Genomic DNA, 26,482 nt, shown 5'->3' on the forward strand with positions numbered 1-26,482 from the left:
TACACTATGAAGACCTGCAGCCTGCTCATCATCTACACTATGAAGACCTGCAGCCTGCTCATCATCTACACTATGAAGACCTGCAGCCTGCTCATCAACTACACTATGAAGACCTGCAGCCTGCTCATCAGCTACACTATGAAGACCTGCAGCCCTGCTCATCAGCTACACTATGAAGACCTGCAGCCTGCTCATCAACTACACTATGAAGACCTGCAGCCTGCTCATCAACTACACTATGAAGACCTGCAGCCTGCTCATCATCTACACTATGAGACCTGCAGCCTGCTCATCAATTCCTACACTGCAGCCTGCCTCATCAACTACACTATGAAGACCTGCCAGTACCTGCTCATCAACTACACTATGAAGACCTTGGCAGCCCTGCTCATCCACATCTACACCTATGAAGACCTGCAGGCCTGCTCAATCAACTTACAACTATTGAGACCTGCAGCCTGCTCAATCAACTTACACTATGAAGACCTGCAGCTTCTGCTCCTCAACTACACTATGAAGACCTGCAGCCTGCCCCCTCATCAAGTCTATCACTATGAAGACCTGTCAGCCTGTCATTCACACTACACTATTGAAGACCTGCGAGCCTTGGCTCATCAACTAACATCTATGTAAGACCTTAGCACGCACCTGCTCATTCAGCTTCACACTCTGAACGACCTGCAGCCTGCTTTCATCATTCGCTACACTATGTAACGACCCCTGCAAGTCCTGGCTCATCAAGCTTACACTATGTAAGACCTGACAGCCTGCTCATCAACTACACTATGAAGACCTGCAGCCTCTGCTACCTAGACCTGCAGGCCTGCTCATCAACTACACTATGAAGACCTGCAGCCTGCTCATCAACTACACTATGAAGACCTGCAGCCTGGCTCATCAGCTACACTATGAAGACCTGCAGCCTGCTCATCATCTACACTATGAAGACCTGTAGCCTGCTCATCAGCTACACTATGAAGACCTGCAGCCTGCTCATCAACTACACTATGAAGACCTGCAGCCTGCTCATCAGCTACACTATGAAGACCTGCAGCCTGCTCATCAACTACACTATGAAGACCTGTAGCCTGCTCATCAACTACACTATGAAGACCTGCAGCCTGCTCATCAGCTACACTATGAAGACCTGCAGCCTGCTCATCAGCTACACTATGAAGACCTGCTGCCTGCTCATCATCTACACTATGAAGACCTGCAGCCTGCTCATCATCTACACTATGAAGACCTGTAGCCTGCTCATCAGCTACACTATGAAGACCTGCAGCCTGCTCATCAACTACACTATGAAGACCTGTAGCCTGCTCATCAGCTACACTATGAAGACTGCAGCCTGGCTCATCAACTACACTATGAAGACCTGCAGCCTGTCATCAGCTACACTATGAAGACCTGCAGCCTGCCTCATCAACTACACTATGAAGACCTGTAGCCTGCTCATCAACTACACTATGAAGACCCTGCAGCCTGCTCATAGCTACACTATGAAGGACCTGCAGCCTGCTCATCAGCTACATTCTATGAAGCTTGCCTGCTCTCATTCTACCTATGAAGACACTGCAGCTGCTCATCAGCTACACTATGAAGACCTGCAGCACTGCTCATCAAGCTACACTATGAAGACCTGCAGCCTGCTCATCAGCTACACTATGAAGACCTGCAGCCTGCTCATCAACTACACTATGAAGACCTGCAGCCTGCTCATCAACTACACTATGAAGACCTGCAGCCTGCTCATCAACTACACTATGAAGACCTGCAGCCTGCTCATCAACTACACTATGTAGACCTGCAGCCTGCTCATCAACTACACTATGAAGACCTGCAGCCTGCTCATCAGCTACACTATGAAGACCTGTAGCCTGCTCATCAGCTACACTATGAAGACCTGCAGCCTGCTCATCAGCTACACTATGAAGACCTGCTGCCTGCTCATCAGCTACACTATGAAGACCTGTAGCCTGCTCATCAGCTACACTATGAAGACCTGTAGCCTGCTCATCAGCTACCCTATGAAGACCTGCAGCCTGCTCATCATCTACACTATGAAGACCTGCTGCCTGCTCATCAACTACACTATGAAGACCTGCAGCCTGCTCATCAGCTACACTATGAAGACCTGCAGCCTGCTCATCATCTACACTATGAAGACCTGCAGCCTGCTCATCATCTACACTATGAAGACCTGCAGCCTGCTCATCAGCTACACTATGAAGACCTGCAGCCTGCTCATCAACTACACTATGAAGACCTGCTGCCTGCTCATCAGCCAAACTATGAAGACCTGCAGCCTGCTCATCAGCTACACTATGAAGACCTGCAGCCTGCTCATCAACTACACTATGAAGACCTGCAGCCTGCACTCATTCCCTGCCGGTTTGTTGCGGCCGCTCTAGCTCTAGCAGATCTATTGACAACTTTGCCTGCTTTTGCCTCACACTCATTGTTATGTCTCTCCCAGGAGGAATCCAAGGCCTTCCACACTCCCAAGACCAGCCAGGCCTCTCCACCCACCCTGGAACAACTGTTTCCCACTGCCGCCATAACCAACCTCCACTCCCAGCTTCCCCTTTCTAATAAACAAATGTCTGATTCTGGGTCCCCTCCAGTACATGTGACACCGACAGTGACTGTTTAGATGGATTTTGGGAACCTCCCCTCGATCCTATTGGCTAACGGTTAAAAAGAGATGTCAATTATCAAAATCCACCAAGGGGGGCCAGAGATATGGAAAATCCACCCAAATGACCCCAGAAGTGGTTTTCTTTTTCTAAACCTCTCTAAAAAGGTCAAAGGTCACTTGTTTTGCATCAATCTTGATACAGGGTACTTATTATATGTTATAGTTTGGATTCCTAAAGCTTTTATTCTACCTTACCCTCATCCAAGGGTAGTTTTTACTATAAGTCATGTTTTCTTTTTGGACGGACACAATCATTTGTTTACCATGTTCAATCTGAATTTACTTTAAAATAGAAACATCTATATTGATTCTGACTCTTCTACATCCAGCTCACAGGTTCATCGTTGCTTTGAGAACAAAGATTATCTGGGAATGTCATTTTCGAGCCTGAGACCTGAACAACAGGCTCAGGGCTGAACAGGTTCAAAGACAATTATATTCCTATTTGATCATCAATGAATAATGAATGAAGTCATAGTTGATCAACTCTTGGACCATAATACAAAGCTGCATTCAACACTCGGATACAGTCGGTAGTGGAATGCACCTTTCAAGTTGCTTTGACAACACAATCGTCATTTGCAACACTAACTTTCAGATGTAGATACAAATGAATAAAACATGAGTTTGGGAGCATATGGCGGCAGAAGAAGCTCCATCCAGAATGTTTCTCAGCATCCAATGTGTCCTTGAACAGGAGAGCTAGTGCTCACTTCAGTTCTCACACAATAAGTGAGGGGTATGATTCCAAATGATATTGGAGGATAGGATTTAATTTGGTAAAGAAAAAGGAATGTGTGTGTGAATGCTAAACACAGCTGCACACGCTGCTGATCTCAACAACGCACAGGGCTTTGGTGAAATGCCACCGACCTGACTGAAGTCCCCGGAGGCTGTTTGTGTGCACAGCATGATCACCTGACTTTACTATTTCTTCTTTGCTTTTTGGCGGATTGCCCTCAACAATTATGAACTGGTCCTGATCTTAACTGAAACCCTTTTGGCATTATTATTTCATTCCTGACGAAATGTGCGTGAGGTATCTTGGAGTTTCTCTCCTGGTATGGAATTCAACTTGTTGCTTAGAAACTTCTTCATTTGTCTGGATACATATTATGTGACAGTTATGTTTGTGGTTATATTTCAGCACAAAGTGCAGCTCAGCCTTGCCCCGCCCCAGTCTGAATGGCGGGGTTGTTCCCCTGGACAATCAGCTTATGATCATGAAGCCACGCTCAGCTATGCCTGTCATGACGGGCTCAAACCAGCAGTGAAGGGCTGGTGGGGACCAGCAGGTGTCAAAATGCCAATTGGTCTCCTAAACCCAGTGGCGAGCCGTGACTTTTATACCTAGGCCCTCTGACTAGAAGTCGTGGACTTCGGGTCGTGGCTGAACCTGTCTCTGCGGTCCTGCCTTGGGTCTCGTCGTGCTGCTTCCCTGATGGCTTCCACAGGATTGTAGCTGACATCCTCGTGGATTCATCTTCTTATTACAGACACATGCTTTTCCTAACATTCGGTCTATATGCTGTAAAATGTATTATCTCTTCGATTTACACACGGCATCTATTGCACGTCTGTCCGTCCTGGGAGAGGGATCCCTCCTCTGTTGCTCTCCCTGAGGTTTCTCCCATGTTCCCTTTAAACTGTGGGTTTTCTCTGGAAGTTTTTCCTTGTACGATGTGAGGGTCTAAGGACAGAGGGTCTAAGGACAGAGGGTCTGAGGACAGAGGGTCTGAGGATAGAAGGTCTAAGGACAGAGTGTCTAAGGACAGAGGGTCTAAGGACAGAGGGTCTGAGGACAGAGGGTCTGAGGATAGAAGGTCTAAGGACAGAGTGTCTAAGGACATAGGGTCTAAGGACAGAGGGTCTGAGGACAGAGGGTCTGAGGACAGAGGGTCTAAGGACAGAGGGTCTAAGGACAGAGGGTCTGAGGACAGAGGGTCTGAGGACAGAGGGTCTGAGGATAGAAGGTCTAAGGACAGAGTGTCTAAGGACAGAGGGTCTAATGACAGAGGGTCTGAGGACAGAGGGTCTGAGGACAGAGGGTCTGAGGACAGAGGGTCTAAGGACAGAGGGTCTAAGGACAGAGGGTCTAAGGACAGAGGGTCTGTGCTGTTGTATTTGCTGTAAAGTGTCTCTACTGTAGGCTATTTTTATTATATGTTCAGCACTTTGGCTCCACCAAAGATAGTTTATAAATGTACTTTATAAATAAAACTTGATTTGATTTGAATAAGAATACTTTTGTTCAGTTCTGTGTCATTATGGATGGGTGAATTATAAGATGTTACAAATGACCCTAATGATTTAAGGTGAAGTCAACTGATTCAACAATAATTAGAATGGCCTTGATGCATGGCCATTTCAAATAGTGGAAAGCATTAGAAAATGGCTCTATTGGAACAAATAGATAAATAGATACAAAATGCACTTTATGTAGAAATGTTATTGAACACAACACACTTAAATTGTTAGAAGAAAAAAAATCTTATGAAGCAAGTCAGGGTCCGTGTAACACAGCGTTACAATCGCCCTCGAATGTACCATATATGACCAAAGCTAGCCTGCAAATAAGCTTACATTTGACATAGATAACAAATGTAAGACAACAGAATGCTTATTAAAACAAGATTAAAACTAAAAATGCATGAAAGGACGAGACTAATACTGAAGAATAAAATATAATACTTTTAGGCCTATACTTCAAAAGTCTATACTTCAAGAAAAAAACGTTGAATAGTACGAGTGGTACGATTTTCCATTTGTCAGGCAAAGAGAGTCCAGATGTGTGTTTAGCTCTACAGCGAATGGTTATATTAGGCTGACTAAGAAATATTCAAATGACTAATACCATATGCCAATAGAACAAGAGTACAGTTTGAAAGTGGAGTGCTTTGTAAAATATCCATAAAGAAAAAGTACATCTGTTTACAGTTCTGTTTCATCTGGGTGTTGACCCCCCTAGAGGATGTCCCCGTCCCCCACTCATGTTCAGATGGATGGGATACTAGATACATTTGCACACTTCTTGTGTCCATATCTTTCTGTTTTGGTGGTCGTGCCACAACCGTGCGTGTGCATGCATGCGCGAGTCATGGGTGCGCTCCGGTACTTACACAAATAGCACTACCCCCCTGCTGGAACATACGAGCACTACACCCCTGCTGGAACATACGAGCACTACACCCCTGCTGGAACATACGAGCACTACACCCCTGCTGGAACATACGAGCACTACACCCCTGCTGGAACATACGAGCACTACACCCCTGCTGGAACATACGAGCACTACGTCCCTGCTGGAACATACGAGCACTACGCCCCTGCTGGAACATATGAGCACTACACCCCTGATGGAACATACGAGCACTACACCCCTGCTGGAACATACGAGCACTACACCCCTGCTGGAACATACGAGCACTACACCCCTGCTGGAACATACGAGCACTACACCCCTGCTGGAACATACGAGCACTACGCCCCTGCTGGAACATACGAGCACTACGTCCCTGCTGGAACATACGAGCACTACGTCCCTGCTGGAACATACGAGCACTACGCCCCTGCTGGAACATACGAGCACTACACCCCTGATGGAACATACGAGCACTACGCCCCTGCTGGAACATACGAGCAATACACCCCCGCTGGAACATATGAGCACTACACCCCTGCTGGAACATACGAGCACTACACCCCTGCTGGAACATACGAGCACTACGTCCCTGCTGGAACATACGAGCACTACGCCCCTGCTGGAACATACGAGCAATACACCCCTGCTGGAACATATGAGCACTACACCCCTGCTGGAACATACGAGCACTACACCCCTGCTGGAACATACGAGCACTACGTCCCTGCTGGAACATACGAGCACTACGCCCCTGCTGGAACATACGAGCACTACACCCCTGCTGGAACATATGAGCACTACACCCCTGCTGGAACATATGAGCACTACACCTCTGCTGGAACATCCCCAAAAATCAGTGGAAAACTTCTTTACTACTACCACTGGATGAACAAATGATGGGGCAGAGTTCATGTTCCCAACAAGTTCTAAAAACAGGGAGACATCTTAGCAAATATTAGAAAAAATAAACAAATAAAAGATACATCTCTGTGTGTATTTAAAACTGCTTAAAAGGACTTGGTTCTCTCGTCCTTTAACAGGGTATATGCAGGAATCCTGAAGTCAAATTGAATATCTTTTAAGACCTTTTTCAAGACCCTTTCCATACATTTTAAGACCTCATCGCAACTTGGAGTTCTAACCGGTTACATTGGCGACACACTTTACCTCACATTTACTATATTGATTGTAAGATAGCACAACTAAACAGAGTGCAGACAGACTACTGAAGCCTCCTCTCCATGAACTTCAACCTCTCTGTGAAGGTCAGGTTTAATGCAGGATGCTGCTTTGTTGCTTCTGTACTCTGTGCTCTTTCATTCCAGTCAAACTCCTCAGAAACCAGTAGAAACCAGTATTTGACCAATAAACAAAACAATTGACAAAACTTTGAACTATGAAATATATTAAACGTTGGTGAGCTTCAGCGGGGTAATGCCATATAGGAGCTCCCTCACAAATACCCAGGGGTTCAATTGGGCTGGGGCTGTCCGGGGCTAAGCCCGGCACATAGGACGATGCTCTGACGTCATCACCCTCACACATTTGTCATATGTTTACAAAGAACGATATATATGTTAAGACTTTTCTCGTTCTTAATATAGATTATATTTAGGGTCGATATGTGTTGACCTTCCTTTAAAATAGCAGATCTCTGTGACCGGATATAGTTTGGCTTAGACCCCGGCCCCACGAGGACGCATACAGTCAAACGCATACGCAAACGCAAAAAAGTCTTCCGTTCATACGCATTCGATTCATTAACGTGTCCGTTCACACTAGACCGCTGGAAATGCTGGAAACGCTGTAGTACATATGCCAGGCCTGTAAGTGGCGCTGCTGCCGCCACAAAATACACCAGAGAAGAATAGATTCCAACCCCTATCCAGAAGTAAGGTTCCAGAGCCGACGCTGTGCGTAGAGGTGAGCCCAACCAGATCCAACTGGTAACGCTCCACCTCCCGCACAAGCTCCGGCTCCTTCCCCCCCAGAGAGGTGACGTTCCACGTCCCCAAAGCCAGCTTCTGTCGCCCGGGTCTGGTCCGTCGAGACCCTCCGCTTTCACTGCCACCCTTCTGGCAGCGTACCCGACCCTATCGCTGTTTCCCGTAGGTGGTGGGCCCGCGGGACGGAGAAGCGGAGGTGTTGTCCACGTTGCCTTTTCGGGTTGGGCCCGGCCGGGCTCCGTGGCAAGCCCGGCCACCAGACGCTCGCCGACGAGTCCTCCTTCTGGGCCTGGCTCCAGAAGGGGACACCGGGCTTCCTCCGGGCCGGGTATCCTCACTTCCTGTGTCGTCTTTCATGAGGTCTTTTTGAACCAATCTTAGTCTGGCCCCTTGCCTGAGACCAATTTGCCATGGGAGACCCTACCAGGAACACAAGGTTCCAGACAACACAGCCCCCAGGTTCATCAGGGCACACAAACCCGACCTAAGAACTACAAATAAGAAAATACACATTTTCACACATTGTCTTGGACTTCCCTAACACGGGTAGACAAGCAACCTTCAGAGAATGAGAATTCAATTAGAGCAGTTTGTGTGAAAGAAATGACGTTGTGAAATATTCACGGCTGTTCTGTTGTTATTGGATTATTTCTGGTTGTTGGAGTTCTGATCATTATAATGTTACTACTCTCATTATTTGAACTATCTTTGATCAGGTTTAAATTATTGAATGAATACCTTTTGTCTGTGCTTTCCCAGCGGACGGCTGGACTGAAAACAGAAGCATTTCAAATATCTCCACCAGAGAAGATACACACCCAAACAAACTTCATATTTCATCTTTTAAATCAGCTGTTTTTGTTGTTGTTTTTTCATTTTGATTGAACATATTTACACAACGTTGAAGCAAATCGTTCTTTAAGAGTCATTTTGTCTTTTATGTTTGGAACTCTTGATGCACTAAAGTCTATCAACACTTTGATTACAAATCAAAGTGAAATGGTCTACAGTAGAGACCGCTGCTAATGAGAACAGACCGCAGCTACAAGAGGATCAGGGGACTGTGTGCAGTCATATCAATCCACAGAAAGAAGTCCGGTCAATTTAACGCCAGATGTGCACAACAATCTTTGTTCTCCATCAGATACACCATGCGTCATTTTCATATTTGTGTACAGCACAAAACTTTGATTCATGATGGCTGAACTGCCCCTTTACATTGTTTCTGTGTCTCCACCACGCAATGCGGTGCTAAGGAGAAGTGTTCATTTCACGTATTTTGGTGAGACCAGGTTGGTCAGTACACTTGTCCCTGTTTGTGATTGGTCCAATGTTGCTAACCCCGCCCCTTTCAGGTGAACACGCTCTCGGACGGACAGAGAAACCCTGGGTTGAGTTACTGAGTTGATAACCAGCGTCATAGGACCGCTTAGCGCGATCTCGCATCTTAAGCCCCTGACACACCTACCCGATTTTGGGAGTCAGAGGCAGTCGGGCATTCGCGGCGCCCTACTCAGGTTGGTGTGTCCCGCACCGTCATTTTCACACCTCCCGCAAAGAAAGTCGGCCAAAGAAATCACTCTGATTGGCTGCTGCCTCTTTTGAATGACGAATACACACTACCGCTGCCTGCTGGTAAGGACAGTTATTGCCACTCGTCGACTGAAGTCTTTGCGGTGTGTTCGTAGGCGGGCGGCGTAGCCGACGCAGGCGACGTAGCGGACGTAAAAGTTGGGACGCCTTCGGTACGCGTTCTTTGGTCTCAGGTTGGTGTCTAGCGGCCTTTAAGGCCCCTGACACACCAACCTGACACCAAAGAACACGTCCCGACGGACCCGACTGTTGTGTCGCCTCACGTCTCAGCGTCTCGGCCATGTTTCGCACTGGAACACACCGCAAAGACTTCAGCCGACACCCAAGTAGCACGTACGCACTGCGCATGCGTGAGTGGCAATAACTCTCCTTACCAGCAGGTGGCGGTAGTGTGTATTCTTCATTCAAAAGAGGCAACAACAGGAAGACCGACTGCGATATACAAACAACAAATAGCTCCATGCTACAGCTCGAGCCAAGCAGCACAGGGATGAACTATACCAATATGTTAACAGCATCGGTGCAGTGCCTTTCAGTGGGGCAAGATATAGCAAATATGTGCCTATCCTGCTATTTGTGTTTATTCTTTTAATCACACAGCGTTAAGAAAAAATAAATATGTGTCTACATAACTGTCAGTTGCAGCCGTAGCATTATTATACTGTACTGCTCCACTCCCATTCAGGCAAAGAGTGTTTCGCTAAGCTGAACAGCCAATCAGAGTGATTTATTTTGCCGACAGCCTCCGCAGGCTCGGCACGGCCGAAAAGACACGACGGGGCGGGACACACCAATCTGAGTAGGGGGCGACAGGACGCTCATCGACGGCCAGACATCTACCGACGGTTTGATGTGTCCGGGCCTTTAGGGTTAGTTAAGCCAGATAACTCGGAGATATCCAGGGTTGAACTGGCTTCTTCGTACAGGCCACTGATCGCTCAGGCTAACCTGTAGCTGCTCCCTCCACACTCACAACTTCATACAGACAGAAATGAAGCAGCTGTATTCGCTATACAGGAAACACACATTTAGAACGGTTTTGCCTGCCGTTTTTGTGAACACAAGCATTCATCAATGGTTCGGAAAGTGGAGCTGTAGCTTCATAATATAAAATATTGTATTTGCGTGCATTTCCTGTTCGGAAAGTGGCGCTGTACTGAGAGTGGAGGTGTCCTGAGATGGACCTGTCTATACATATATATATCTATATGTCAGTTACCATGGAGATCTAGCCTGCTAAAAATATCTATATATCTATATATATATATCTATCTATAGATAGAAAATATTACAAGAACGAATCGGCTGACCGTCAGGGGAGTCTCAAAAAACCACACAGAATGCACAGAGAGCGGGTTGTGTTTGCAGGTGCAGAGGATTTAAACGGAAAACAAATATGTGTGGATCAAAAATACATATGTAAAACTTTTTTCTGTATTTATTTACATGAATATGAGACGGAACACATTTGTGTGTGCATGTGTGTATTATGAGACTGTTCTGAGACCATAGTTTAAACGGGTAATAAAAGGACTTTAGCTGGAAAATGTAATAATAATTCTCCAAAATCACATGAAGGAATCCCATTGGACCAGGGAGATGCTGCGTTCAGGGACCAGCAGAGAGACAGGGGGTGTTTCTCAATCTCGAGTAAGGCTGCTCCAGAGCCACTATTTCAAGTATACTATGTCATCAAGTGCCGCCGAAGGACTGTTCCAATGTCCAGCATACTTGGAATTCTACCGAGCTTCTACCGTACTTCGTAGCGAGAATTTTCGAGGCTGCTCATGTGTAGACTCCGCGGTCTTAAAATGTCCACAATGGACCAATTTCCCCAAATCTGTGGCGGCAAATGTAAGGCGGGGCCTCTCATATGACGCACACTTGCTCGCCTGTTCCACTCTTCGTTTTCCAAATGCCAGGAAGGATTCTTGCCTCGCTTCTGAAGCAAGTGACTCGGAAGACATGTGCTACCAAGCAAGCATCCTCGACATTGAGAAACACCCACGGTGATCACTGAGCTCTCTGGTGTGTGTGTGTGTGTGTGTGTGAGTGTGTGTGTGTGTGTGTGTGTGTGTGTGTGTGTGTGTGTGTGTGTGTGTGACGCACAGCATGGCTTGCACCAGCGTGTTGAAATCAAGGGTTGTTTAGCAAATCAAAATATTCCTCAAATATTTTTGTTCACAAATTCTTAATTATATATTTGAAATAGCAAATCCCAAATTTGTTGCAAATTCAAACGTTTAAAAAAAAAATCTAAATCCTTCTTTTTTTACGAACACTTTTTCTCAAATCCCAAAAATTGTTTTAGAAAAAAAAATGTAATTGAGAACTTTTTTTTTGCTTAAAATAATCCTTCTGCATCCAGTCTGTGACGCTGTGAGTGTTGCACGGCCAGATACGGCTCAGCTGACTCAGATCAGGAGATGATACATTATGAAGTGATATGGACTGTACTTAATGTGACTCTGATCCGGTTACTTATGTTGTGGCAGATATTTCAGTAAGCTTTCTTAACGCTAATGTTATAATAGTCAGATTGCTCTGAAGATGGAGGTGATATTCTATTCATGTTCACGTTCACACAGTCGCTGATTGTTGCCGGCCGTCTTTCCTGCGACGGCAGCTTTTCTGTATTTCCTTTCTCCTGTAATATGACTGGATCGCTTTAAACTCCGCACACTGAGCTCTGATTGGTCAGCAGGCGGTGCTTTCACTGAGTTGAGCTCCTAGCCTGCAACCTAACCTGCTCCGGAGCAGGTTAGCCGCTCAGCATCAGTTACCATGGAGATCTAGCCGCTAAGAAGAGAACCAGCTTCGTAGGACCGGAAAGCCGGAGTTAACCTGAAGTTAGCCGCTAAGAGAACATCCGGCTTCGTAGTACAGGCCTCTGGTGTGTGTGTGTGTGTGTGTGTGTGTGTGGGTGTGTGTGTGTGTGTGTGTGTGTGTGGTGATTACTGAACTCTCACCTGTGCTCAGGTGTGTGTGTGTGACGCGCAGCAGAGCGTGCACCAGCGTGTTGACCCTCAGTGACCTCAGGGTGGCGTAGGGGAGGAGCCTCGGGTCCTGAGGGGGGCGGAGCCTCGGGTCCTGAGGGGGGCAGAGCCTCTGAGACACCAGAAGGGGGCGTCGCTCCCGCAGGTAGCTGCAGAGAGAGAGGAGCGAGCGAGAACTCACCTGCTGAGGAACTGCAGAGAGAGAGAGAGAGAGAGAGAGAGAATATTTATCTATATTTAACATGTTCATACAAATGCACAACTTTTTACTGTGATATCTTGTTTCAATAGTCACTTTATCACTTTATTGTTGCTGTATTATTATTTTATTTTTATTCTATTTCATCTTTATTTTTTACCTTGTCTTTCACTCTGACCTGTTGCTGCTCTTAACGCCTGCATTTCCCCAAGGGGATAAATAAAGTTCCCTCTTATCTCATAGATATTTATAAAAACATTAATTTGATCTTATTATCAGTGGGGGAGGCTTCTGATTGGTCGAGGTGTAGTCCAGTCGTACCTGTCGGGGAGGCGGAGTCTGCGATGTTTCCCATGTTGAGCAGTTTGCTGCTGAAGGTGGACTGCAGCACCGTCTCTCCTCTCCACTTGTCCTCGTTCACCTGCAGAGCTGAACAACAACAACTATTTAAAAAAGTTTTAAGCTAAATTCTAATTATTATTTTATCAATGACATTTATTTATTTATTTATTTTGTTTGCCCTCTCTGAAGAACCAGCACCTTATCGTGGTGGAGAGGTTTGTGATCCCCGGTGAACCTGGCCCTGCCTTGTGTTCCTGCTAGGGTCTCCCATGGTGAATTGGCCTCAGGCAAGGGACCAGACTAAGATTGGTTCAAAGACCTCATGAAAAACATCATAAGAAGTGAGGATACCCGAGTCCTCCTTCTGGAGCCAGGCCTAGAAGGAGGACTCGTCGGCGAGCGTCTGGTGGCCGGGCTCATCTCCGCTTCTCCGTCCCGCTGGCCCTCCACCTCCGACGGGTGCCAGAAGGGAGGCAGTGAAAGCAGAGGGTCTCGACGGACCAGACCCAGTAGAAGGTCACCTCTCTGGGGGGGAAGGAGCCGGAGCTTGTGCGGGAGGTGGAGCGTTACCAGTTGGATCTGGTGGAGAGTTACCAGTTGGATCTGGTGGATCTGGTGGAGCGTTACCAGTTGGATCTGGTGGATCATTACCAGTTGGATCGGATGGATCATTACCAGTTGGATCAGATGGAGAGTTACCAGTTGGATCTGGTGGAGAGTTACCAGTTAGATCTGGTGCAGAGTTACCAGTTGGATCTGGTGGATCATTACCAGTTGGATCAGATGGAGAGTTACCAGTTGGATCTGGTGGAGTGTTACCAGTTAGATCTGGTGGAGAGTTACCAGTTAGATCTGGTGGATCTGGTGGATCATTACCAGTTGGATCAGATGGAGAGTTACCAGTTGGATCTGGTGGAGAGTTACCAGTTAGATCTGGTGGATCATTACCAGTTGGATCTGGTGGAGAGTTACCAGTTGGATCTGGTGGATCATTACCAGTTGGATCAGATGGAGAGTTACCAGTTAGATCTGGTGCAGAGTTACCAGTTGGATCTGGTGGATCATTACCAGTTGGATCTGGTGGAGAGTTACCAGTTAGATCTGGTGCAGAGTTACCAGTTGGATCTGGTGGATCATTACCAGTTGGATCAGATGGAGAGTTACCAGTTAGATCTGGTGCAGAGTTACCAGTTGGATCTGGTGGATCATTACCAGTTGGATCTGGTGGAGAGTTACCAGTTAGATCTGGTGCAGAGTTACCAGTTGGATCTGGTGGATCATTACCAGTTGGATCAGATGGAGAGTTACCAGTTGGATCTGGTGGAGTGTTACCAGTTAGATCTGGTGGAGAGTTACCAGTTAGATCTGGTGCAGAGTTACCAGTTGGATCTGGTGGATCATTACCAGTTGGATCAGATGGAGAGTTACCAGTTGGATCTGGTGGAGTGTTACCAGTTAGATCTGGTGGAGAGTTACCAGTTAGATCTGGTGGAGAGTTACCAGTTGGGGGCGGTGGTGGCGAAGTCGATAGGGACTTGGCTTGGCAACTGGAAGGTCACCAGTTCAAGTCCGGCAAGACCAAGTGCTACCGAGGTGTCCCTGAGCAAGGCACCGTTCCCTACACTGCTCCCCGGGCGCCGTTCAAAATGGCAGCACACTGCTCCTAACACTAGGATGGGTCAAATGCAGAGAAACAATTTCCCCACGGGGATTAATAAAAGTCCATCTTAACGTCTTAACGTCAGTTGGATCTGGTGGAGCGTTACCAGTTAGATCTGGTGGAGTGTTACCAGTTAGATCTGGTGGAGCGTTACCAGTTAGATCTGGTGGAGCGTTACCAGTTGGATCTGGTGGAAAGTTACCAGTTGGATCTGGTGGAGCATTACCAGTTAGATCTGGTGGATCTGGTGGAGTGTTACCAGTTAGATCTGGTGGATCTGGTGGAGAGTCACCAGTTAGATCTGGTGGATCATTACCAGTTGGATCAGATGGAGAGTTACCAGTTGGATCTGGTGGAGAGTTACCAGTTAGATCTGGTGCAGAGTTACCAGTTGGATCTGGTGGATCATTACCAGTTGGATCAGATGGAGAGTTACCAGTTAGATCTGGTGCAGAGTTACCAGTTGGATCTGGTGGAGTGTTACCAGTTAGATCTGGTGGAGAGTTACCAGTTAGATCTGGTGCAGAGTTACCAGTTGGATCTGGTGGATCATTACCAGTTGGATCAGATGGAGAGTTACCAGTTAGATCTGGTGCAGAGTTACCAGTTGGATCTGGTGGAGAGTTACCAGTTAGATCTGGTGGATCATTACCAGTTGGATCAGATGGAGAGTTACCAGTTGGATCTGGTGGAGAGTTACCAGTTAGATCTGGTGCAGTTACCAGTTGGATCAGATGGAGAGTTACCAGTTGGATCTGGTGGAGTGTTACCAGTTAGATCTGGTGGAGAGTTACCAGTTAGATCTGGTGGAGAGTTACCAGTTGGGGGCGAAGTCGATAGGGACTTGGCTCCCTGGGCGCCGTTCAAAATGGCAGCACACTGCTCCTAACACTAGGATGGGTCAAATGCAGAGAAACAATTTCCCCACGGGAATTAATAAAAGTCCATCTTAACGTCTTAACGTCAGTTGGATCTGGTGGAGTGTTACCAGTTAGATCTGGTGGAGCGTTACCAGTTGGATCTGGTGGAAAGTTACCAGTTGGATCTGGTGGAGCATTACCAGTTAGATCTGGTGGATCTGGTGGAGAGTCACCAGTTAGATCTGGTGGATCTGGTGGAGAGTCACCAGTTAGATCTGGTGGATCTGGTGGAGAGTTACCAGTTGCATCTGGTGGAGCGTTACCAGTTAGATCTGGTGGAGCGTTACCAGTTGGATCTGGTGGAGCGTTACCAGTTAGATCTGGTGGAGCGTTACCAGTTGGATCTGGTGGAGCGTTACCAGTTAGATCTGGTGGAGCGTTACCAGTTAGATCTGGTGGAGCGTTACCAGTTAGATCTGGTGGAGCGTTACCAGTGGTGGAGCGTTACCAGTTGGATCTGGTGGAGCGTTACCAGTTAGATCTGGTGGAGCGTTACCAGTTGGATCTGGTGGAGCGTTACCAGTGGTGGAGCGTTACCAGTTGGATCTGGTGGAGCGTTACCAGTTAGATCTGGTGGAGCGTTACCAGTTGGATCTGGTGGAGCGTTACCAGTTAGATCTGGTGGAGCGTTACCAGTTAGATCTGGTGGAGCGTTACCAGTTGGATCTGGTGGAGCGTTACCAGTTGGATCTGGTGGAGCGTTACCAGTTAGATCTGGTGGAGCGTTACCAGTTGGATCTGGTGGAAAGTTACCAGTTGGATCTGGTGGATCTGGTGGAGAGTTACCAGTTAGATCTGGTGGAGCGTTACCAGTTGGATCTGGTGGAGCGTTACCAGTTAGATCTGGTGGAGCGTTACCAGTTGGATCTGGTGGAGCGTTACCAGTTGGATCTGGTGGAGCGTTACCAGTTAGATCTGGTGGAGCGTTACCAGTTAGATCTGGTGGAGCGTTACCAGTGGTGGAGCGTTACCAGTTGGATCTGGTGGAGCGTTACCAGTTGGATATGGTGGAGTGTTACCAGTGGTGGAGCGTTACCAGTTGGATCTGGTGGAGCGTTACCAGTTGGATCTGGTGGAGCGTTACCAGTGGTGGAGCGTTACCAGTTAGATCTGGTGGAGCGTTACCAGTTGGATCTGGTGGAGCGTTACCAGTGGTGGAGCGTTACCAGTTGGATCTGGTGGAGCGTTACCAGTTAGATCTGGTGGAGCGTTACCAGTTGGATCTGGTGGAGCGTTACCAGTTAGATCTGGTGGAGCGTTACCAGTTAGATCTGGTGGAGCGTTACCAGTTGGATCTGGTGGAGCGTTACCAGTTGGATCTGGTGGAGCGTTACCAGTGGTGGAGCGTTACCAGTTGGATCTGGTGGAGCGTTACCAGTTAGATCTGGTGGAGCGTTACCAGTTGGATCTGGTGGAGCGTTACCAGTTAGATCTGGTGGAGCGTTACCAGTTAGATCTGGTGGAGCGTTACCAGTTGGATCTGGTGGAGCGTTACCAGTTGGATCTGGTGGAGCGTTACCAGTTGGATCTGGTTGGGCTCACCTCTACGCACAGCGTCGGCTCTGGAACCTTACTTCTGGATAGGGGTTGGACTCTATTCTTCTCCGGAGTTGCTCAAGGTGTGAGGCGCCGGGCGGGTGTGGGGATACTCACAAGTCCCCGGTTGAACCCTAACCCTATGCACCCAACAGCAGTTCAGAGTATATGGCCTTATTGGAGACCCTGGAAAGAGTCCTGTATGGGGCTCCTGAAGGGGACTCTTTAATCTTGCTGGGAGACTTCAACGCACATGTGGGCGATGATGGAGACACTTGGAGGGGCGTGATTGGGAGAAACGGCCCCCCTGATCTGAACCGGAGTGGTGGTTTGTTACTGGACTTCTGTGCTAGTCATGGATTGGCCATAACAAACACCATGTTCGAACATAAGGATGCTAATAAGTGTACGTGGTACCAGAGCACCCTAGGCAGAAGGTCCATGATCGATGTTGTTATCGTATCATCAGACCTGAGGCTGTATGTTTTGAACACTCGGATAAAGAGAGGGGCGGAGAACTGATCACCATCAGGTGGTGAGTTGGGTCGAGTGGCGGGGGAAGCCTCTGGACAGACCTGGTTAGCCCAAACGTATAGTGCGGGTGAACTGGGAACGTCTGGAGGAGTCCCAAGTCCAGCAGGAGTCCCAAGTCCAGGAGGCCTTCAACTCACACCTCCGGCGGACCTTTACAGGCATCCCTGAGGAGGGACATTGAACCAGAGTGGGCGGTGTTCAAAGCCTCTATTGCTGAAGCCGGGGAGCTGTGGTCTCAAGGTCTTAGGTTACCTGGTAATGATTCCACCTGGTAATGATGCCACCTGGTAATGATTCCACCTGGTAATGATTCCACCTGGTAATGATGCCACCTGGTAATGATTCCACCTGGTAATGATTCCACCTGGTAATGATTCCACCTGGTAATGATTCCACCTGGTAATGATTCCACCTGGTAATGATGCCACCTAGTGAGGATGCCACCTGGTGAGGATGCCACCAGGAAAGAAGGCCACCTGATGAGGATGCCACCTTGAAAGGATGCCACCTAGTAAGGATACCACCTGGTGAGGATACCACCTAGTAAGGATACCACCTGGTAAGGATGCCACCTGGTAAGGATGCCACCTGGGAGCCTCCCTAAGTGTTTTTTTTATCAAAATCCCAAAGTTTTTAACAAATTTAAATATTTGTAATTTTATTTTTTGCAAATTCAAAATCATTATTTAGTTAGTTTTTAAGCAAATCCACATAATTATTTCTACATTTTATTTTTTTTGAAAACTAAATGAAGATCTGGAGGTTGTTTATAAACCAGTGTATTTGTTTACCTGTGTGTTTGTTTACCTGTGATGAGCAGGATTTCCCCCGGGGTGACGGTCAGCGCCCAGAAAGCCGCCCGCCTCCACAGCACCACCTTCATCTCCACTCCTGATTGGTCCGTCACCACAATGGAGGCCAGAGGAACGCAGGACCCTGACCTCACCTGTAGACACCAAGGAAGAAGACACCTGATTCAGAAACAAGCACTGAACCCCTCGGTGGACGACGTGTCGTAGCGGCTCCACCCACCTTGATCTCCTTCAGGTGGGAGGGGTGCACCACGGCCACCAGTACCGAGTAGCGACCCCCCTGAAGGGCACACTGGTTGAGGAGGGTGGGACCGCCTCTGGATTTGGAGGTTTCTGAGATCCAAGCTCTCTTTTTGTCCGGGGATTTGGAGGGGGAGTCTAGTCGCTCGGCATTCTGGGACATCAGCACGCCGTCGGGGGTTACCTCAACCACTACACCACACTCCTCCACCACTACACCACCCTCCGTCCAGCAGGGGGCGCTAAAGAGCTCCAGGGAAGACGCTAAAGGAGACAAACTCAAAGGACTGAAGAGCTCCGGGGTGCTGGAGGACATCGATGGAGGCGTGGCTTGAGGAGGCGGGGTTTGAAGAGGCGGGGCTTGAGAGAGAGGAGGCGGAGTTTGTGAATGGGGTATTTGAGGGGGCAGAAGTTGAGGAGGCGGGGTTTGTGGAAGCGGGGTTTGAAGGGGCGGGGTTTGAGGAGGAAGACGTTGAGGAGGCGGGGCTTGGGAATGGCGTGTTTCACGGGATAGAGTCTGAAGAGGCGGAGCTTGAAGTGACACATTTTCAGACGGGGCTTGAGGAGGCAGAGTTCTCTCAGGGCTGGATGCTGATTGGACGGCGTGCCTGCCCTTCAGGATTAAGGCCTGACTGAGCGTCCAGGTGGACAGGAAGTGAGTGTGTGTGGAGAGAGGAGTCGGGGGGGAGCGGTGTGCAGAGAAACAGCTGTCCAGATACTCCAGAACCGAAGCCGAACACTGGACTTCCTGTTGGGGGTCTTCCTCTGTCGTCCAATCAGATTCAGGCTTCCTGTGATCCTGATCCATCTCATCGCTCCGTAAAGTAAAAGGTTCTTCGCTCTCCGGGACGATCGCTTCTTCAGGCAGACGACTTCCTATCACGTCTGAAAAACAGAGGAAATCATTTTTATTTTCCTCATTCAGTTTGGAAAATTCATCCAAACGTTTTTTTTTTGCAATTTAAAAAAAAAATGTTTTAGTGTGATTTATTTTAGCACATTTTTGTATTGAAGTTTTTTAGCAAATCCCAAAGTGTTCTCACCTGGTGCTGCATTCAGGTGTCCGTCCTGCCAGCAGAGCTCCAGGTGTCTCCAGTCAGCAGGGGGCCTCCAGTCAGCAGGGGGTCTCCGCTCCTCCCCTCCCCCAGCTGGAGGCCCTGATGCTGGGCCACGGGTCGGGGGAGGAGCCCCCAGGAACACGTGGATCTTCTGACGGTCAGACATACCGACCGCAGAGAGACTACAGGAGTTTATTCAAGAGAAAGAAGTTAGACTTTATTTAAAATAAGACATTTGAGGTTTTTGTGTTTCTTTCATACAGTTTTTAATCTAAATAATTTCAGCTTAAATAAAAGGTCTTTTTAACAACATCTGGATTTATAACCATGACTCCACAGAAAGAGCCAACATGCTTCCATCATGGATGTTTCACAGCTGGGAACAATAACACGGCTCGACCAATCAGGGGGCAGGATGATGGGGTGGGTCAGCAGGGGGGGGGGGGGGGGGTTGAATACTGAAAGGCATTTATTCTCCAAAGAAGAGAAAAAGACCATTTTAATAATAACTATCAAAGGGAAAACATGTCTGAGGATTTAATATCACTTGCCGTAGTTTTTTCAATTTATTATTATTAATATTTATAAATATTTACATTATTTTAGAATTATTCTCCTTATCTTTGTGAAGCACACACACACACACACACACACACACACACACACACACACACACACACACACACACACACACACACACACACACACACACACACACACACACACACACACACACACACACACACACACACACACACACACACGGGTTTTACCGAGGCGTGCTCCCGAGGCGGTGACGGGATCCGCGTGGCAGGAAGTTAAAGTTAGCCAGTAAAAACCTTTGGTTTTCAACATAAGAGCCCCAACTTATTGTTTATTAAAATCATACGGTTAAATATTGATTGGTTGAAGAAACAATTAAATGTTCTTGAGCCGTTTATTTGAGTGTATATTCCGTATTAAACTAAATAGTTAAATGAATGAAGAAAAGTTGTGTTAATATGCTTTTATTTTGCCAACCGGAAGCGTCCTTTGCAGCAACTCTCGCTAGCTTGGCGATCATTTAAAACAACACAAACATACTGAAAACATGTCACATAAGTATAAAATACACATATATGCCATATAATGTCTACTTTCTACACTTCTGTGTCGGTTTATCTCCACGCTCTGCGTCTCAGGGACGGGGAGAAACAGGCTTTAGCTCAACTTTAGCTAAAGTTTAGCATCACAAGCGACTTTTCCGGGTTACAGCAGTTTGTTTATAAACGGTCTCGTGCGAGTCGTGCCAACACTTTAAATACATATAGCTGCACGAGCACGCGCACAGGTTATCACGCACGCGTGGCAGGAGGTGCGGCAGGAGGCGGAGTTCGCGCTGCGGGACAGAGAGAGTGTTTCCCCGCAGATCTTCCTCTCTGCTCTCCCTCCAGAACTCTTTAAACTGCTCTAAACCTCCGTAATACAGCGATCATGTACCGGTGCTTCGGCTCTCTGCTCCCCCGGGCCTGTCTCTCCGGCCCGCGGGCCTCTCTCTGCGGCACGCGGGCCTACAGCCAGGCCGCGGACAGCAGCGATGATCCGAACTTCTTCTCCATGGTGGAGGGCTTCTTCGATCGCGGGGCCGCCATCGTGGAGGACCGGCTCGTGGAGGGCTTGAAGACGCGCGAGACACAGGAGCAGAAGAGGAAGCGCGTGCGCGGGATCCTTAGGGTCATCAAACCGTGCAACCACGTGCTCAGCGTCAACTTCCCCATCAAGAAGGACTGCGGGGAGTGGGAGGTGATCGAGGCGTACCGAGCCCAACACAGCCAGCACCGGACCCCCTGCAAAGGAGGTGAGTTCAACCTGTTAACCTCAGGACCCCCTGTAGAGAGGTGAGTTCAACCTCAGGACCCCCTGTAGAGTGGTGAGTTCAACCTCAGGACCCCCTGTAGGGAGGTGAGTTCAACCCGTTAACCTCAGGACCCCCTGCAGGGAGGTGAGTTCAACCTCAGGACCCCCTGCAGGGAGGTGAGGGACCCCCTGTAGAGAGGTGAGTTTAACCTGAGGACCCCCTGTAGAGAGGTGAGTTTAACCTGAGGACCCCCTGTAGAGAGGTGAGTTTAACCTGAGGACCCCCTGTAGAGAGGTGAGTTCAACCTCAGGACCCCCTGTAGAGAGGTGAGTTCAACCTCAGGACCCCCTGTAGAGAGGTGAGTTCAACCTCAGGACCCCCTGTAGAGTGGTGAGTTCAACCTCAGGACCCCCTGTAGAGAGGTGAGTTTAACCTGAGGACCCCCTGTAGAGAGGTGAGTTCAACCTCAGGACCCCCTGTAGAGAGGTGAGTTTAACCTGAGGACCCCCTGTAGAGAGGTGAGTTTAACCTCAGGACCCCCTGTAGAGAGGTGAGTTCAACCTCAGGACCCCCTGTAGAGAGGTGAGTTCAACCTCAGGACCCCCTGTAGAGAGGTGAGTTCAACCTCAGGACCCCCTGTAGAGGGTGAGTTCAACCTCAGGACCCCCTGTAGAGAGGTGAGTTCAACCTCAGGACCCCCTGTAGAGAGGTGAGTTCAACCTCAGGACCCCCTGTAGAGAGGTGAGTTCAACCTCAGGACCCCCTGTAGAGAGGTGAGTTCAACCTCAGGACCCCCTGTAGAGTGGTGAGTTCAACCTCAGGACCCCCTGTAGAGAGGTGAGTTCAACCTCAGGACCCCCTGTAGAGAGGTGAGTTCAACCTCAGGACCCCCTGTAGAGAGGTGAGTTCAACCTCAGGACCCCCTGTAGAGTGGTGAGTTCAACCTCAGGACCCCCTGTAGAGAGGTGAGTTCAACCTCAGGACCCCCTGTAGAGAGGTGAGTTCAACCTCAGGACCCCCTGTAGAGTGGTGAGTTCAACCTCAGGACCCCCTGTAGAGAGGTGAGTTCAACCTCAGGACCCCCTGTAGAGAGGTGAGTTCAACCTCAGGACCCCCTGTAGAGTGGTGAGTTCAACCTCAGGACCCCCTGTAGAGAGGTGAGTTCAACCTCAGGACCCCCTGTAGAGTGGTGAGTTTAACCTCAGGACCCCCTGTAGAGAGGTGAGTTCAACCTCAGGACCCCCTGTAGAGTGGTGAGTTTAACCTCAGGACCCCCTGTAGAGAGGTGAGTTTAACCTCAGGATCCTGCCCTGCCGTGGTCCCCTTGAGCAAGGCACCGGACGCCCCATGCTTTAATGTTTATTTTGTTAAAATGATTGATCCGAAATATTGAATTTTTAATGGACACTTTTATTATACACTATATTGATATTGTTTGGATATTAGTGTGTGTGTGTGTGTGTGTGTGTGCGTGCGTGTTTGTGTGTGTTAATATTTATTTACTGAAAAAAATAAAAAAATAAGAGGGGGCGGAGCTTATGGGCTCATGCGGGACCTGGCAGATACTGTGTAAAATGCTGCGGTGATGAAACGCAAGGATTATTAGATCAAGGATTCTCTCTGAAACAGTATGGAGCTCAAAGGCTTTCTCTCTCTCCGGTTTACCACAAGGGGAGTTCCTTTTTACTTCCTGCTTCTTCACACACATGCTCTCCAGTACAGCTTAGCTCTGAGTGTTAGCGATGCTAATGTAAACACAAACTATTACGTCGGGAATTGTTTCTGATAGGGCCGTGGGTCCTCGTCATATCGGATGTCAAATCTGGATCAGCTCTGTTGTTCCCCCGTTTTAGAGATTTGGGTACGGAGGAAAAGAGAGAGGGTTTTATTTTCTGAAGCTACGAGGTGTGTGTGTGTGTGTGTGTGTGTGTGTGTGTGTGTGTGTGTGGTGTGTGTGTGTGTGTGTGGTGTGTGTGTGTGTGTGTGTGTGTGTGTGTGTGTGTGTGTGTGTGTGTGTGTGTGGTTGTGTGTGTGTGTGTGTGTGTGTGTGTGTGTGTGTGTGTGGGTGTGTGTGTGTGTGTGTGTGTGTGTGTGTGTGTGTGTGTGTGTGTGTGTGTGTGTGTGTGTGTGTGTGTGTGTGTGTGTGTGTGTGGTGTGTGTGTTGTGTGTGTTGTGTAGTGTGTGTGTGTGTGTGTGTGTAGTGTGTGTGTGTGTGTGTGTGTGTGTGTGTGTGTGTGTGTGTGTGTGTGTGTGTGTGTGTGTGTGTGTGTGTGTGTGTGTGTGTGTGTGTGTGTGTGTGTGTGTGTGATGTGTGTGTGTGTGTTGTGTGTGTGTGTGTGTGTGTGTGTGTGTGTGTGATCAGGAGGTGATCGCCCTGCAGGTCACTGGCCCTGGGACCAGACTTCTCCTCTCCTGTAGCGTTAGTGCATGTAAACGTTCTGCAGAGGCTCGAGTCCCTGTGTTTGGTTCTGAGTGTGTGATCTCAGGTGAGGAACCTGGGGGGTATACTACGAAGCCGGATGTTCTCTTAGCGCCAGGTTCTCAAAGTGGGGAAAATGGTTATTAAAAAAATAATCATATTTTGAAAAATGATTGATTCGAAAATAATATGATGCACTACTATTACGTCTGGGTCTCTGTGTTTCATTAAGCTCGTGTGTGTGTGTGTGTGTGTGTGTGTGTGTGTGTGTGTGTGTGTGTGTGTGTGTGTGTGTGTGTGTGTGTGTGTGTGTGTGTGTGTGTGTGTGTGTGTGTGTGTGTGTGTGTGTGTGTGTGTGTGTGTGTGTGGTGTGTTGTGTGTGTGTGTGTGTGTGTGTGTGTGTGTGTGTGTGTGTTGTGTGTTGTGTGTGTGTGTGTGTGTGGTTGTGGTCGTGTGTGTGTGTGTGTTGTGTGTGTTGTGTGTTGTGTGTGTGTGTGTGTGTGTGTAACGAGCCATTTTGTGTGCGCGAGCGAGAGAGAGAGAGAGAGAGAGAGAGCGCACCGGTACCGGAGATCGTTGTTGTTAGCTTCTGGTGCTAGCGAGCTACGCTAACGGATATAAGGAGTTTTTCAACAACAAAGTGGAGGAGAGTCCTCTCCCGTCAGACTGAGAGTCCTCTCCCGTCAGACTGAGAGTCCTCTCCCGTCAGACTGAGAGTCCTCTCCCGTCAGACTGAGAGTCCTCTCCCGTCAGACTGAGAGTCCTCTCCCGTCAGACTGAGAGTCCTCTCCTCTCAGACTGAGAGTCCTCTCCCGTCAGACTGAGAGTCCTCTCCCGTCAGACTGAGAGTCCTCTCCCGTCAGACTGAGAGTCCTCTCCCGTCAGACTGAGAGTCCTCTCCCGTCAGACTGAGAGTCCTCTCCCGTCAGACTGAGAGTCCTCTCCCGTCAGACTGAGAGTCTTCTCCCGTCAGACTGAGAGTCTTCTCCCGTCAGACTGAGAGTCCTCTCCCGTCAGACTGAGAGTCCTCTCCCGTCAGACTGAGAGTCCTCTCCCGTCAGACTGAGAGTCCTCTCCCGTCAGACTGAGAGTCCTCTCCCGTCAGACTGAGAGTCCTCTCCCGTCAGACTGTAGAGTCCTCTCCCGTCAGACTGAGAGTCCTCTCCCGTCAGACTGAGAGTCCTCTCCCGTCAGACTGAGAGTCCTCTCCCGTCAGACTGAGAGTCCTCTCCCGTCAGACTGAGAGTCCTCTCCTCTCAGACTGAGAGTCCTCTCCTCTCAGACTGAGAGTCCTCTCCTCTCAGACTGAGAGTCCTCTCCCGTCAGACTGAGAGTCCTCTCCCGTCAGACTGAGAGACTCAGTGAGCTAAAGGACTCTCAGTGTTATCTCAGTGGGTCTCAAACGGTTTGGTCACCATTAATGTAAACAATTATTTCCGAGGCACACGTTTATATGATCATTATAGTTATACAAAAATAAGAGAATAAATGAAAAACAGGTATGAAATACTATCTGACAGTAAAACAAGAATAAAGTTTAAAGAGTGATTTGTAAAATATCCATAAAGAAAAAGTAAATCTGTTTCCAGTTCTGTTTCATCTGGGTGTTGAGAGAGGTCTCCATAGATCTCTCATGCTGCTCTCAAAGTGCAGCAGATTGATGCTTTAACTTCAATATTTAAAAATCTTCCCGGGGGAGCTTGCCCCCGGACCCCCCTAGAGGAGTTGAGGACCCCCCTAGAGGAGGTGAGGACCCCCCTAGAGGAGGTGAGGACCCCCCTATGTGAGGTCCACACACCACCTATAAACATAGCATTTGACCCCTGCTTACACCTATATGCCTCGAGCCTTCATTGTAACACACACTGTGTGTGTGTGTGTGTGTGTGTGTGTGTGTGTGTGTGTGTGTGTGTGTGTGTGTGTGTGTGTGTGTGTGTGTGTGTGTGTGTGTGTGTGTGTGTGTGTGTGTGTGTGTGTGTGTGTGTGTGTGTGTGTGTGTGTGTGTGTGTGTGTGTGTGTGTGTGTGTGTGTGTGTGTGTGTGTGTGTGTGTGTGTGTGTGTGTGTGTGTGTGTGTGTGTGTGTGTGTGTGTGTGTGTGTGTGTGTGTGTGTGTGTGTGTGTGTGTGTGGTGTGTGTGTGTGTGTGTGTGTGTGTGTGTGTGTGTGTGTGTGTGTGTGTGTGTGTGTGTGTGTGTGTGTGTGTGTGTGTGTTGCAGTAGAACATTCCTCTGTAGCGCTCGGTACATTAATGGGAAACCCTAAATGTTTGAGCACCCTCTATGAAACATCAAGCTACCCCACGGCACCCCCAAAATAAATCTCTGGCGCCGCCACTGAGCCTGACTATTTGTGTTGGGGGGCCCGACTTTTTTTTTCTCCAAAGGGGGGGCCTGACAGAAAAAGTTTGAGAACCACTGTCTTAGCGGCTAACTTCAGGGTAACTCTGGGTTTCCGGTCCTACGAAGCTGGTTCTCTTTTTAGCGGCTAGATCTCCATGGTAACTGATGCTGAGCGGCTAACCTGCCCCGGAGCAGGTTAGGTTGCAGGC

The 26,482-nt window shown here is 48.4% G+C and overlaps 2 protein-coding genes across 4 annotated transcripts in view; one reads left to right on the forward strand and one right to left on the reverse strand.

Annotated features, from left to right (window-relative positions):
• Positions 1 to 21,396, reverse strand: part of shld2 (shieldin complex subunit 2) — a 38,285-nt gene extending 16,889 nt beyond the window's left edge. For 2 of the 3 annotated variants that reach the window (XM_034230624.1, XM_034230626.1), the window contains exons 1-6: positions 21,159 to 21,396; positions 19,665 to 19,861; positions 18,602 to 19,506; positions 18,377 to 18,515; positions 12,899 to 13,006; positions 12,352 to 12,570 (exon numbers count right to left, since the gene is read on the reverse strand). In XM_034230624.1, coding sequence (XP_034086515.1) covers positions 12,352 to 12,570; positions 12,899 to 13,006; positions 18,377 to 18,515; positions 18,602 to 19,506; positions 19,665 to 19,845 — 1,552 coding nt within the window. In that variant the 5' untranslated portion in view covers positions 19,846 to 19,861; positions 21,159 to 21,396. Of the gene's footprint in view, positions 1 to 12,351; positions 12,571 to 12,898; positions 13,007 to 18,376; positions 18,516 to 18,601; positions 19,507 to 19,664; positions 19,862 to 20,452; positions 20,532 to 21,158 lie in introns of those variants that run through there. The other variant, XM_034230625.1, reaches the window with a different exon arrangement.
• Positions 20,744 to 21,517, forward strand: LOC117555677 (glutamate dehydrogenase, mitochondrial-like; the record flags this gene model as incomplete). The annotated part of the gene is given in 1 exon segment (XM_034230627.1): positions 20,744 to 21,517. A coding segment is annotated over 1 exon segment (365 nt), but the record flags the coding sequence as incomplete, so codon positions are not given.
• Positions 21,518 to 26,482: the final 4,965 nt, after the last annotated feature.

The sequence above is a fragment of the Gymnodraco acuticeps genome, unplaced genomic scaffold (genome assembly GCF_902827175.1).
Source record: "Gymnodraco acuticeps unplaced genomic scaffold, fGymAcu1.1, whole genome shotgun sequence".
In the NCBI taxonomy this organism is placed as follows: domain Eukaryota; kingdom Metazoa; phylum Chordata; class Actinopteri; order Perciformes; family Bathydraconidae; genus Gymnodraco; species Gymnodraco acuticeps.